We start from the raw sequence: 15,701 nt of genomic DNA, 5'->3' as shown, positions 1-15,701 counted from the left end.
GATACAGAATTCCCAGTTAAATTTGAATTTCAGATAAACAACAAATATTTTTTTTAGTACAAGTATGACCTGTGAAATATTTGGGACAAAATCAAAATATATATATACATATATATGTGTGTGTGTGTGTGTGTATATATATATGTTTGCTTTTTGTAAGGGGCCTATGTGTATTAAAAAATTATTCATGGTTTATCTGAATTGCAAATTTAACTGGGTGTCCTGAGTAAATCCATTGTGGTATATTGTCCAGGGTCAGTTCTGACTGGCCAATGCCCAAGGTGTATCAGTTATTACATATTATGAATATCATCCCTGAAAACATTAATGATCAAATTATCCCATTTCCTTTTTAATTCTGTTATTGAATGGTTCATAAAATACAATCATCAGCTGAAAAGAAAAATCAGATACAGCTGCCATCCACGTGACTCCCGATAGCATCCAATCATGTAAAGGATGATCTCCATTGAGCCAATCGTAAATTAATGATATATTTTATAATACTGGCACCATTCTCTTAACTCCCAAACTTTTTATAAAAGCTTATAAAATAAAGGCAAAGTAAAAGTCTAGGTAAATTAAAATTTACAGAACAAACTGAAAGTATTTTTATGTAAGCAATTACACTTCATTCTAAAAAAAATAAAAGGTAGAAGGATTCATACTGCCCCGTACAAGCATGGCCTGCCCTTATACAAAGTTAGTATTTTTTTACTCATAATTTATTAAAAGCACTCTAGAGAGAGAATGAAATTTTCATACAAACCACACCTCTACACATAAAGAAAAAAAATTAACTATGGATATATTGAGTCAATATATTTTCAAATTAGTCCATGTAGTAATCACAAAATAATCATAAAATAATTATCAAAAAATAACTTTCACAAAAATAATCACTCATAAATTTGAAGAGCAATAAGATAAGACATTTAAGATAGTCTTACTACCAAGAAGTCCAGCTTAAAAAAATAGTGTGTGACACATAATGTAGGCAGGTCACAAGGAAGGCAGTGTAGCACAGAGAAGGCAAGTGACTTCTCTGGTCACTTCTCTGGTCTAGGTAGCGACTCTAGAGCATCTTACTACGCTGATGGACAGTGACTGCAATGGGATGTGAGGGGAGGACTTGATAATATGGGTGAATGTTATAACCACAATGTTGCTCATGTGAAACCTTCATAAGATTGTATATCAATGATACCTTAATAAAAGAAAATATTGTGTGAAAATCTGAAAATAAAAATACTTACTTCAGGACCATTTGAAAAGAACTGTAGTTAAAAGTATATCCACCAATCACCCACATAAATTTCCCATGTAAAACTGCCTTATGGGAAGCCCGACCTACAGAAGGACTGAAGGGTTTAACATTTGGCAGAATCCAGTAAGACTCAGTAGAAGGAACATTCAAAGAACAATCAGGACCTATTTAAAAAAATAAAAATAAAAGAACATAATGCATTAAGCAAAGACCTTACCAACATAGAATACATGGATCAGAAGAATTTAAGAATTCAATGTTCATTATATTTATAAATGTATCATACATGATAAATGGTCTGAAGTACAAGTTACAGGAAAAATTCTAATAGCAAACGTAATGTCTACAGGGGAAAAAGATCATACACTCAATTGGACTTGGATATGTTCAAATAATTATCACAATCTGAATGAATCATTTCAAAATATAAAATTTCAGATTTAATTTAGTATGCTACTAGAATATTAGAATGGAAAGCAATGTACTCAAATCCCAGTTCTGTCACTGTAAGAGTGACCTTAGGCAAGTCTGCTTACCTCTCCCATCATCAAGACTTCATCTATAAAATAGAAATAATAATCTATCCCCTCAGTTATTATAAGTATTTAATATTTTAAAAGACAGTGGAATGAAAGCATTTATACATTATAAACTATTAAATATAAAAACTAAAATTATATTTTTCTTAGCATTTTTAAGAGCAGCCAAAATTGGTATCATTAGGGAAGCTTACTATCTTCAAACAGAAAAAATCACTATGCATAATAAAATCAAAACTATTAAATTAGTGCAGTACAACTTAAATACTTAAAGTTGAAAACACTTCCTTTTCCTATAGATATTCTTGATGTTACTCATGAGTACTTGTTTTCTCATCTGTAAAATGTAGAGGACTAGCCTAGATTAGTGTTTCTCAAACTTAAGTAATGGAAGGAATGCTTCTAAAGAAAATGTATTTTCATCAAACTTAAGGGCTCATATATTATTTTAATTCTAATTAAACTAAAATATACTCAAAAACTAGATATAAACTCCTATGTTTAAAGTTCTTTTATGAATAAAAAACCAACATAAATTTATAGATTACATATACAAACAAACTTGTAAAACCAATAAAATTAATGTTTAATTAATATGATGGATAATATTGTTTTGCTCAAATTATATCACTGGTCCCAAGTTGTAAATGATATTCATTCTTATAGCACCATTTTTACATAATTTTAACATACCTGTACTATTTTGACATTATTTTCCCATCACATTTCTTTTCTGTACTTTTTATAAACCTTTTTAATTCATGGAATATACCATATCACCATTTGACCTTCACATGTCACAAAAGTATCACTACACTTCAGCAATATTCTTTTAGCCTATAACAAGGGGCACTATTTGGTCCCAACTCAATAGTCAACACAAATGCTAGCACTGCAATCAAATGGCATTTTTACTCAATTACAAGAACAATCACTTGATCTTTAATTTGCTTATATCAAAAGTTTTAGATTATCACTGAGTAACAAGATTTTAAAACTTCCAAATGGACTCTGATTTGAGAAACATTAGTCTATAGTTTTCACTTGCTTATTTATTCACTCATCCATGATTTCATTCATTCATCTTCAAAGCCTTTTTCAATGCCTATATTCTATGAGTCTGTATTTTCCAGGTACAAACTAGGTAGCACCATATATTATCCCTGATAATGACACAATATGTTAAATTAAATATAGAAAATCTTATTATTTCTGAGTGTAAAGACTATAGACTTTTTCTTGGTAAAGGAAGAAATTAAAAGAACAGATTGCTTTCAAAAAAATTTTTTTTGAACTACAATTCTAAGTCACTTGGAAATCATTTAACTTGTGTTGGCAAACAATAGCCCATAAGCGAAATCTAGCCTACTAACTGCTTTTTATAAATAAAGTTTTATTAGAATATACCATGTTCACTCATTTATCTTCTATGGCTGCTCTTACACTAAAACAGCAGAGTAGAGTCACTGCAACAGAGATGATATGGCCTACAAAGCCCAAAAGATTTACTTATATGGCCCTTTACAGAAAAGTTTGCCAGCTCTAATTTAACTGAAGAGAAATGAGATCATATGAATATTATATATAAGTAACACATATATTGGTATGAATTTTGTATCTTGTTTTCTTAAAAGTAAATGTAGATTTATTTTAAATCATGTAAGTCAGGAATAAAAAACAAATAGGGAAAAAATGTCAACAATAGGTAAATCTGGGTAAAGGGCATTCAGATATTCTTTGTACTACTCTTATTCTTGCAACTTTTCTATGAATCTAAAATGCTTTCTGAATAAAGTTAAAATGGTGTATCACCTAAAGACACAAAGTTGGAAGCAGTCAAATAATATCTGGCTATTACTTGGCAAAAACATCAGTGAGGAATGATGGCCTGTAAAACTCTTATATTTAAATCAGTAAAATGATTTTGAAATTTGCACTAGAGCAAAATACTTCAGATTAGGTTTGTGGTAGGCTAAATAATGCCCCCCAAAGGTATCCAGGTCCTAATCACTGGAACCTGTGAATGTCACTTTATGTGGCAAAAGAGACTTTGCAGTTATGATTAAATTATGTATACTGAGCTGGTAGTAGTCCCTGCATTAGCCAAGGGGCCTCTATATGTAACCACCCCTGTCATTATGAAAAAGAGAGACCTCACTACCTAAGAAGGCAGTATGACCGTCCAAGCTTGAAGCCGCGCCCTAAGCCTTGACGAAGGAGGATGGGAAAAGTCCCAGGGAAAGTCAAGGTTACAGATTCTTCCCTAAAGCCTGCAGAGGAATTGTAACCCTGAAATGACAGTACCTTGATTTTGGTCCATTGAAACTGATTTCAGATTTCTAATCTCCAGAACAGTAAGAGATCAACAGATATTTGTTTTAAGATGTCAATTTGTGGTAATTTGTTACAACAGTTATAGAAAACTAATTAACTAAATTTGTTAATTAAAGTAACTTATTTAAACTAAATGTTGTTATTTAATACAGAAAGCAGGATTCTAGAGTTTTTTTTAATTTTACTAAGGCACCTAAAACACCTAATTTTCTACATACACACAAAATAGTAGTCAAAATTCTTCCTGTATCTGTTAATACCACATTTTATGTAACTTCTAGAAATTATTAGAAGGAATGGTTTATTGCCAAACTCCACAGATTTTCTTAATTCTATTCTAAATTAATAAGCTTATAAATAGAATGGAATATTTATGAATGCCTTAAATGTTTAAGGAAACTAAGATGTCTTAATTTGTAGCTTTCTACATTCTGTAACTAAAATGATTAAAATACAAGTTTATAAACTGATTAATTTGAAAAACAAATAACTATAAATAATACTTTATAGACACAAAGCTTTGCTATCCATCACATCTAATATTGACATCTATGTTTAAGGTCATCCAAGACTCCTTTTATAAGAATATGTCCATGAAAAATCTTCTATCTACAACTTCATAATTTGGTCCCATATGCAACATCTCTGTAACTCTCCCTGCACAACTCCTCTCCACCAATATGGGATCTCCTCCAGGTGAGCAGACCTCAGCTATCTTGAAAAGGGACACCGTAAATGAATTCACATTACAGTATGTTTTCATAAAGACTTAATATGCTACCTTTCCACAGGTTATGTGTTGTTTAATAAACCAGAGAGCACCCGAAGGAATTTCTAATGTTGTAACTTCCAGCTGCTGTGAGACAGATTTTTGAGGGAAGAAGGATATTCTACAATATAAAGTAGAATAATACTCTGATCCTTCCCAAGTTTATATCTCCAGATAAAATATCTCCACAATCCCTCTCAAATTCTAAATAATACAAAGTCAAACGCTTACATCACATTACCACTCGGCTATCTAACAATCATCTCAAACTTACCAAGTACAAATTAAAATGTTGATGTTTCCCTCGCAAGTTTTTTTTATCTCCCTTGCCAGTGTTTCCATCTCAGGAAATGACACTTCCATTTACCCAGTTACCCAGGGCAAAGACAACAGTGCTATTCTTGAGTTCTCTCTTTCCCCCACAGCCCATCCATAACCAACCCACCAACAAATCTTGGACTGGTATTCAGTAACAGGGATGCAGCCTTTCCAACTGTTAAAATACGCAAGTGTTTCAATGATTGCTAATAAACAGATGCTACCTCAAGTATCCAGCATTCCCTTCCCAGTTCTCCCAGCCCCTCCCTTGAGAAAATCTAGACCTCTCCACAAACAACTATAGGGGTAATGCCTGGTACAGCAGGGCTCATCCAGGATCCTGCTCCAGTCCTAAAGCCAGCACCCAATTTGATCAGTTGGTGTCTGAGTGTCTGTACCTGACCAATGATAAACATCTTTAAATTCTATCACCCCTACCAGACACCAACCACTAACCCCTTTCTTTACAATTACCATCCTAGTCCAAGCCACCATGCTCTCTCTCACCTGGACTACTGCAATAGTCTCCAAATCCGTCTCCTTATTTCCATTCTTGCTCCCTTCCCATCAGATTCAACTCTCCACAGTACAACCAGACTGATTAAAAATACTAATCGCCTCCTATCATTCCCCTTTTCAAAATCTTTCAAGATCTCCCATCACACTTAAAATGAAAAATCCTTTACGTGGCCTACAATCCCTACATTTATGATTGGCCTCACTATATACTTTTCGAATGAATGAATGAGTGAATGAATGAAAACCTCGAAGCTATAAAAGATAAAAAGCATGAACTACTAAGTCAAACCTAGCTTTCCTATTAACTGTAAATCCTTGAACAAGTTATATAACTTCTGTAAATGAGAGTTTAATCATGGAGATTATACCTAGGAAAGCACAAGATTCTGTAAAGATAATATGAGATTGTACCTAATATTTAACACTACAATGAAAGCTTCATAACAGTAAACTTACTGTTATTATTAAGTCAATCCCCTCACTTTACATGTAGGAGGACTAAGTATAATCAATCAACAGAAAAATAGGTTAACGAAGCCTAGTGTTATTAGATTTTATAAATAGACATGTCAAAAGAAAGAAGTAAAATAACAAGTAAAAAGTCTTTAATCCAGGTAAATCAAATTGAAAAATAATTGCAGACAAAATCTAGAATAAACAAAGTACTATAAAGTCTTTTAAGTTTTTCCAAAGCAATTCCAGACTATTAAGTTACATTCTTTCTTCCTTTCCAATGTATTCTAATTATTTTGCACTGGAAAAGGTTTTCTAAAGGACTCTATCTCTGATTCTGTAATGAAAATCAATACAAAAAGTTTTATTTGCTTTACACAAATTTAATTTATAAAATAACCTTGCTTCATAAAGAAGGATCAACATTTAAAGTCTTCAGGTGAGTGAAACAGCAAGTCCCTGAATGTACCGCGAATTTATAAATAGATTTATATACTGATTTCTGATGTTCCTACAAAAACTGTAACTGCTATGTACAGACACGGAATGCAAACCTGGCTGTAAAATTTTGTCTCTCACAACAATCCAGCTGATGAGCTGCTTCTTTTTGCTAATTAATATTTAACAGCAAGCAGGCTTTGATTTCTAAAAACAAGAATTAGCCAGAATAGAGTTTCCTTACACCATTTAAAACAGAAAAAGAAACCAAAAAGCTATCCAGTTAAGTAAGGGATTTTCAGGGGACTCTTGCTCCAGAATTTTAGACTTCTTTTCAATACAATTTTGGCTCTTTAAAATTCACATTTAATCTGTGCCATCATAAAAAGAACATTTATTTTATTATTAAGGTGGTACATATTCAAATGGCTGAATTTTATTTATTTTCTTTTTGCAGTTCTCAAATGAAAATATTAAATAAATATTGCTAACTTTAAACTATATTAAATGCAGTTTGTTAAGAGACATTTCTTTAATTTTATACTGCAGATAGCATTTTGGATATTTTAAATAAATCTAATAAGAGAAAAATATACATACCCTCTAACAGTATCTCTAGGGTAGTATATCAGTTAGATTTCTTTGGTTGTAAGCCACAGAAACTGATTTTGGCTAGCTTACAGAAAAAAAAACAGGAATTTACTAGAAAAATACAGGGAAATTCAGAGAATTTTTAAAAGAGGCTGCAATCAAATTTAGAATAAACAGGAATCTGGGTCTATCATCCTATCAAGACTACTCTCAATGAGAGAAAAGCAATTTCCCAAAGAGATATTAGATTACTAATAGAAAAGGAAAAAATTGCTGAGAGGGAGATTTTAAGAGAGGTATATGTAACTTACTATAACCATTCCAGAAATAGTCTTATGATTTAATATGTGTACTGAATCTGACATTCTCCAATAAGACGGAAAACAAGATAACATCATTACAAGAGTCTTATCCTCTAACATCACTGAAAATTTTGATTTTATTTCAATATCCAAAGTATTATAAACATTTCCTAGGCTCATAAAAATCAATATCCAAAGGCCAGGCATCAGTTTTAGTGTAATTTAAGTGTCCGCAGCTGTTCTGCCAGTATTTTAATTTTAAAGAACAATTAATGAGTAGGAATCATTATACTAGATCTGTTTCAAGAATACTTGGTCCTCACAGTGTAAGTCAATGATGCTATTATATATTATATAATATGGAAAGGGACTGTACTTCTGTTAGCAAAGAACAGTGGTTTCCAACTATTACATCTGAGTTATGGAAGGCTTAAAAATTGGCTTTACAGACTTTGACACTGATTAGCTGAAAATGATAAATACAGAGTTAACTATGACTGAGAGCAGGATTTATTTATCCTACGTATCTAAGTCAGAGGCAATTAAAAAGGAGGTTGTAAATATTTCCACATTAAGCTTCTATGTGGAAGGAACCTGTGTGTCTAACAGAATATTCCAAGAAATGCATTGTGACCCACAACTCAGTCCTTCCTCTGTTCTCTCTCTACACTAATTTCCCTGATGATTTCATCTACTTATGGCTTTAAGAACTATCAATAGTTTCCAATTTAATATTTTAAGACCACCCATATTTATAGCTATAGCAGAGACATTTCTCCACTAAACTGCCTCTTCAACAGCTCTTCTTAAATGTCTGAAAGACATCTAAAACTTAACACACCAAAAACAAACTGATTCTCCTCAAAAATCTTCCTCATATCAGTTAATGACAACTCCATCTTACCCTTACCCTGTCAAAAATCTTAAAAGTCATTGTTACATTCTTTTCTTTCTTTCTCTCATTTCCCCATGTTTGATGCATCAGCAAATGCTATTAACCCTGCTTTAAAACTATACTCAGTATTTATGCCATTCTTAGCCCCTCCACTACCTGCCCATAGTACTAACATCTCTTGTGTAGATTGTAACAGTGGCCTCTTAAGTGGTACTCTGCTTCCACAAGCCAGTCTCAGATCAGAAGTCAACAGGAACCTTTTAAAACTAAGTCAGATTATATCAATCTTCTGATTAAAATTCCTCAATAGCTCCACATTTCACTTAGAGTAAAAGTCAAAATACTTACAATAGCCTACCCACTAAGGCTTAGCTGATTCAGCTCCCTTCTTCACACAACCCACCACTCCAAAAACCCTTCAGCCCCATGCCCCCAACCATATTTCTTGGTCTGTAACTTCCCTAAACTCATACCTGACTAATCTCACCCTCAGTAATTCAATTCCAGGCACACTGGCCATTTTGCTGGTCCTCAAACACAATGGCATGTTCCCAACTCAAAGCCTCTGCACTGACTGTTCTCTCTGGTTGGAATGTTCTTCTCCTAAATATCTATATGGCTAACTCCTTCATTTGCTTCAATTCATGAGTTTGAGTTAAAAGACTTTATAGTTTTCTAAAACAAACAAAATTATCAAGTTTTTACGACTTGAATAATGCCGTGGACTTTTAGGTGTGTGTTCCGTTAGTCAATACTGCCACCCAATGGTAAATGTTAAAATCTAAAACTGCAGGATCGAAACAAATACAAGACAAAGGATCAAAGAACCAAATGCAAATTCAATTGTTTCTCTCAATATTTAAAATTATGCTTTATATATATATCAAGTAAATTACATAATTTATTGGAGTACTAGTCTTCTAAAACATCTATATTTGAATGTCCAGATATCACTACACTAGCGAACTTAACACATTTCTAATTGATTCACTCAACTAAAGGAAATTCTGAGTGCCTGCAAGTCAAGCACTGCGGTTGGTGCTGAGGACACAGAGTTGATCAAATCATAATCATTCTCTTTGTAGAGTTTATATTCCAATAAGATAATCAAAGAATCAGACAAACATAAATATGATAAATGCTTCCAATTTTAAACATAGAGTCCTATGAAAGAATATAACGGGAATGTGATCTAGTCCTACAATGTTAATGGAGTAAGACATTCTAGGAGGAAGTTCAGAAATAAGAAAGGCCTTGATAGCATGCAAGAAACTGAACTAAGCCCAAAAAAAGTCTGACTTTAAATAATCAGAAGTATTATATTAAACTATCAAATTATTTGATTTACATGTTCAGATATTATCTCTTAATAATTTAAAGGTTCAAAACAACCAACTCCAATCCTTACATGAGTCCTGTGCCTGAACTGAACTGAAAAGGAATAATGAAAACATAAAGAATATCCCTAAAATACTTACAAGGATTGAACAATAGGATTGAGCAGAACATTCCAGAATACAAAAGGGATATTACAGGAACAACTTTTAAATGATTAAGTAATGGTCTTGTATATAAAAAATGATAACCTGTTTTTCATCTCTACACAATAGGAAAAAAAAGTTTGGTTGTAATGGATTAAGAAAGAGTCATCGCTGAAGTCTGCTGATTTACCTTTTGAACCTGTCTACCCCTACCATCTACTACACATTGCAAAGTTCTTCAGAGTAGATATGAGAGAATTATTTAGCCCATTCCTTGTCATTTATGACAACAATCTACACTTAAAAATATTTTACTTGGATTTTTGTTTGCAAGATTCCAATCATTTGAGCCCCTTTACTATGTTTGCAGAAATATCTCATTATGTGAATATTTTTCAGAAACAGGATCCCTTCCCGCTACAAAAATCAGAGAAGTTGAATTCTCTATCTCACTATCTCAAGATAGCCAATGTACGTATGAGACCTAGGGTTAGCCAAGCAGAAGTGACCTAAGCAGGACTTCAAGTCTTTGAAGTGATACGAAGATATGGAAAGAATTCAGAATTCTTTCTTTCCGTGCCAGTCACATGCAGCGACCACAGTAACAAGGCCAGTGGTGGCATCCCAGAGGCCAGCGACAGTGACAGGAATATTGGAATCAAACTCTCCTGTGGCTTCATCTTTGCTGTGAACCGTATGCTGCACCAGCCCCTTCCCAACCATGGTTTTCCAGCCTTCCCATCTCTTTGGTGAGCTATTCAGTATTGGTTATGGTACAGGTTAAGAGAAATGAAAATAAGTTCCTTAAATAATCTGAATGTCAATTACTTCCTTTTTAAACATCCTAGAGGCAAATAGGCAAGTGCCACTGGTTACTAGGTCATCCACCAGGCATTGGGAAAGACCTCTGTGATCTAAAACTTTCATGCAGTACTTCTACTCACATCCTACTGACCTAAACTTAGTACAATAGCCATACTAGCTCTAAGAAGGCTGAGAAATGGGATATGCAGCTGGAAGGCCCTGTGCTGTGCTAAAAATTCAGTGACTTCTACTACTAAAAAGGAAAGACTGAATGCTGGGAGATCGTGGTCTCTGCCATACTTTGCAATAACTGCCTTTTCTGTTCAAGTAAGCTAGAACTGTTTGTGTTGCTTACACTCAAAGACTTCCAGTGACTCAATTTTAAGGTATATAAAAGAGAAAAATCTGGAGCCACTCAGTTTAGGGAGTTGATGGAAGGGGAGATACACACCTTGGAGTCTGCTTCGATATTCATGTTTTACTGTATTCCTTACATATGAACTTAGATCCAATTTGTTATATCATGACTTTGATGTGTCTTAACAATTCCTCATCTATCCCAATATTTGGAGCCATCTTAAAAGGAAAATGCTCTTCAAAGTTGCCTTTTTCCCTCCTGTGACTTTAAAGACTTAAACAAGTTTTAGTAAGTAAAAATGTCACAGAAATAGATAAATCTACATAGGTCCCTATCCTTTAAGTAAACTATTTAATATGTATGTATCATTATCTTGACAACTATATAATTTGAAAAAATTATACTTTATGGAATAAACATGTGCTTTTCAAAATGCACTTAGCATTCTCTATATTCTTTACTATTTCTGCTTTTGGATTTTAAATGTTTTCTAAGGAAAAGGGGGACAGTTGGTTTTGATGGTCCCATCTACCCTTAAAACATACTCCCATGTAATTTGGAAAAACTCCTCAAACAGTACAAAGATGACAGTACATGGCTGAGGAAGAAAGTCTTAGATGAGAAAGATAAGGGAGGCAAGAGCATGTTGACGGCTGAGCAGAAGTCTCAGGAGGTGCTACATAGAAAAATTAAATTTAGAAAACAAGGGGACATGAAGACCAGGTGGGATGAGAACGGAGAAGTGTTAGCAAGGGAATCCAAGATTTGACAAAAGCTAGGTTTCTTCTGTGTTCTCCTTAATAAAAATCTTAGTTTCTAGAAAGCAAAACTTTTTTTATACATATTAGCATAGAACCAAACAGAATAAGTAAAGTTGACTAACATAAAAGGATAAAATATAACGGAGGTAGCAACAATCTATTTTTAACCTGAATAATCCAGTCCCAAACAACACATTACAAAATCTTCCAGATTTTGAATCTCATAGATTGCCTCCTCAGCTCTCATATTCAAGTATCTCTAGTTCTTTGCTAATTCCCCACATGTCCTAGAAACAAATCTATCTTTTTCTCCCTGAATGATTCCTCCCCATTCTATATATCTGAAATAAAAACATTTTCCCCCTAACTTTCTTCATAATCTCACCTACTTTAAGCTATGTTTCCCTTAAATATAGGATCAGGGATCAAGTGTGAAGCTCAAAGGCACCAACCTGCACAGCACCTCTTAAACGAAGCACAATATCTCATTCACCAAGCATGCTACCCTTAAAACATTCACATCAATTAAGAGATTAATTTTTAACTATTAAGAATTTAAAATGGTATTAAAATATGTCTAATTTCTATATAACATCTTCTAATTTATTTTAAAAGTATATATATGTATATAATGTGTGTGTATATATAACTTCATATTATCACTTTTCTTTAAAAGTGAACATACAAGCATCTATTTTGCAATATACTATTCATGTTATCCATTATAAATGAAATTTGAATGCACCACGTGTTAAATTCAGTCAAATCATCAAATCTTCAGGGATTCAACAAAAAATTACAATTTTCATTTGCTTATAAACATGTAAGAGTCATGAATTTTTGTAATTACAGGCACTATTGATGAAAATAACAAAATGCAAAAGGCCGATAAATAAAAGCCAGGAAAAAAAAGATAATAATTTGAACCACATCATTTTACAAACCTCCAGGAAATAAAGCATTTCAAAGAAGGACTATTATTCAGCCATAAAGAATGAAATCTTGACATTTGCAGTAACATGGACTGACCCAGAGGGTATTAACGCTAAGTGAAATAGTCAAAAGAGAAAGACAAACACCATATGATTTCACCTATTTGTGGAATCTAAAAAACAAAACAAATGAAGAAGCAAAACTGAAACAGACTCATAGACACAGAGAACAGACTGTGGTTACCCAGAGGGAAGAGAGTGGGAGGATGGGTGAAATAGATTAAGAGGAAAAACCAGTAGTCAGAATGTTAGATATCTTGATCTGGGTGATGGTTACATGAGTGCAAACACATGTCAAAATTCATCAAGCTGCACACAAAGATTTGTGCATTTTTTTGTAAAATATGAGACAAAACATAAGTGGGAAAAAACAGAAAGTAAAAGCCCCTCCTCCTTCCCTTTGTAACCCCTCTGTAAAGGATAATCACTTAGGAAAAAAAGAGATAACAGAAGGAAGTAAAGAACAAAAAAGAGGACAGAGGTGTTCATAGAGAATATTATAAAAATATATTCCTATTTTGCTTCCAAGACTATTGAAATGATATGGAGACTAATAGCAGTTGAAAACCAGTTTGAAAAACACTGTATATAAACTATATTCTTTTTCTCAAGCCTTAATTTAAGTTTATTCTATATGTACCATTATCTGCATAGAAAAGGACATTATTTTACTTTCAAGACTGAGTTTAGTTTTAAGACCTGAAACCTCAAGGCACTTTTTAAGTGAAGAAAGATCACAAATTATTAAAAAAACAATTAAATAAAATATATGCCCCTATAATTAAAGAATATTGAGAAATCTGTATCTGTCATAATCATTAACAGGTAATCAAATTAAATTCAATAAGATATCACTGGTATCTTGTGTGGTTGGAGTAACTAACTTTTTTAATGAGATAACATGGGTTTAAAATGGGCATAATTTGTATAAAGCCGAAAATAATTCCTGTAAATAAATATTCAGCATAATCAGTAACTTTTGTAAAAAAAGTCATCTCAAGAATGATGAATACATACATTTGTTAAATAAAGATCGCATACTTTTTGGTTTTTACTTCGTTCTGATAGGAACTATCCCTACTATTGCTACACTGTATTATAATAATACACAATCATGTGACTTTGGAATATTTATTTGAGTCAAAGTTACCTCTAATCAACAGGATTACTATGCTGGCACATAGTAAATTCTCAATGTGCAAGTATACTTAGCATAAACTTAAGCTCTAGATGGGTAAGTATATGGACAACTAAGTGCACTTCATTTCATTTCACAATGACAAAATTTATGATTTTATACGCAAATGCTTAAGTAAAACTCTTCAGTGTAGTCTAAAATTAAATTTAATGATAGATATTTATAAAGTCGTTTAGAAATTCTTCCCCAGAAATCTTACTTTTTCAATAAGCAGCTGAAATACTTTTTACTAAACTATTCTGTGTTCTTTTAAAAATAGCCACAAGAGGTCAGTCTTTCCTAAGAAATAATTTTAATATACTGTAAGATAAGCATCTATTTTGCAATATACTATTTATGTTATCCATTATAAACCAAAATTGAATGCACCACATGTTAAATTCAGTCAAATCATCAAATCTTCAGGGATTCAACAAAAAATTACAGGAGATCATATTGATCACACACCTACAATTTAAAAAGAGCTTCATAGAGAACTTCACTTATTCTCAAAATAGCATACAGACAAAACCTTCACTTATTCTATTTGTGAAGAAACAAACCATTACGAAGTTGATTATTAATCTGGATATTCTAAAAACAAAACAAATACATGAGATGTTGGTGTGTAAACTACAGCAAATAAATGAGTGTAGAATTTGTATTTATTTATTAGGTGCATGAATCAGTGTTTCAAAGCCATCACCCCACACATGCTTACCTTGCCAACTGTCATTGCAGACACACAGTTTTTCTCCGGTGAGGTCACAGTAACCATGATCTGGACTTCCACAGTTGGCTTTACAGTAAGGAATGTCACAAGCTTCACCCTTCCAGTATTTATCACATTCACAATATACTTGGTTTGGAACAGACATACTAGTTGTACACTTCCCATGACCAGAGCAATTGTTAGGACAAGAATTGATTCTGTAAAATATAATTCATATGTATTCAAATTCACGATAACTGAAAAAGAAATTTGGTTATTTTGTTAACTTTGCAATTTTTATTTTGTGTTTAATGTGCTTCATTTAACACAATTTCACAATGTGAGTTCAATTCTTTACTCCATACCCTGTTACCCTCAATGCAAATTCAATTATATTTATTTGCCTCAGTTGATTCAATGACTAATAATTTCATAATTAATTTTCAACTAAACTTACCTTGCTACTTTAATGCTCTAAAACTTAGAAATTATCCTAATACTGCTTCGACAGTATTTTGAGATATAGTATTAAGATTTTTATATCACTTAAAGAGATCTGTGTATTTTGAAATTTAAAACACTAGCCTGTTCTTCATATATGACATTTCTGAAAATAAATGATAAACTCTTTTAAGCCAAATTATAAGAATCATTACAATATGAAATTTAAAAAAAATACTTACGAATAAAAAATGTTGAAACCAGTTAAATTATATGCAGCATCACTAAAAAAGTGTAACAGTGCATAGCCAGATGTTGTGACAACTTCAGGCACAGTTTCATTTCCCCTTATTTCAGGGACTATCAAGCCACTGTAAAAGAGCAAAATTGAATATTATATATATTAATATACATATAACTGTTAATCACATAAAATTTACTCAAAAATATTCCTGTCAGAATCACTAAGTATCTATATTAGAAAGGGGAATTAGAATAAATCTAATATGAGTTCTGTTTCTCACCCCATCAGCTCTATTCTCTTGCTGCC

At 32.6% G+C, this 15,701-nt stretch overlaps 1 protein-coding gene across 6 annotated transcripts in view; it reads right to left on the bottom strand.

Moving 5' to 3' along the window:
• ATRNL1 (attractin like 1) overlaps positions 1 to 15,701 on the bottom strand; it is a 750,424-nt gene that overhangs the window by 696,510 nt on the left and 38,213 nt on the right. For all 6 annotated transcript variants that reach the window (XR_008999031.1, XM_036898417.2, XM_036898415.2 and 3 more), the window contains exons 4-6: positions 15,394 to 15,522; positions 14,720 to 14,928; positions 1,257 to 1,431 (exon numbers count right to left, since the gene is read on the bottom strand). Coding sequence is in view for 5 of the 6 variants with exons in the window: in XM_036898417.2 (XP_036754312.2) it covers positions 1,257 to 1,431; positions 14,720 to 14,928; positions 15,394 to 15,522 (513 nt within the window). In the remaining variant the exon portion in view is untranslated. The remainder of the gene's footprint in view (positions 1 to 1,256; positions 1,432 to 14,719; positions 14,929 to 15,393; positions 15,523 to 15,701) is intronic.

The sequence above is a fragment of the Manis pentadactyla genome, chromosome 8, assembly GCF_030020395.1.
Source record: "Manis pentadactyla isolate mManPen7 chromosome 8, mManPen7.hap1, whole genome shotgun sequence".
Taxonomy (NCBI): domain Eukaryota; kingdom Metazoa; phylum Chordata; class Mammalia; order Pholidota; family Manidae; genus Manis; species Manis pentadactyla.
The sequence above is the reverse complement of the archived record's forward strand: the minus strand, read 5'-3'. Positions and strand labels throughout refer to the sequence as shown.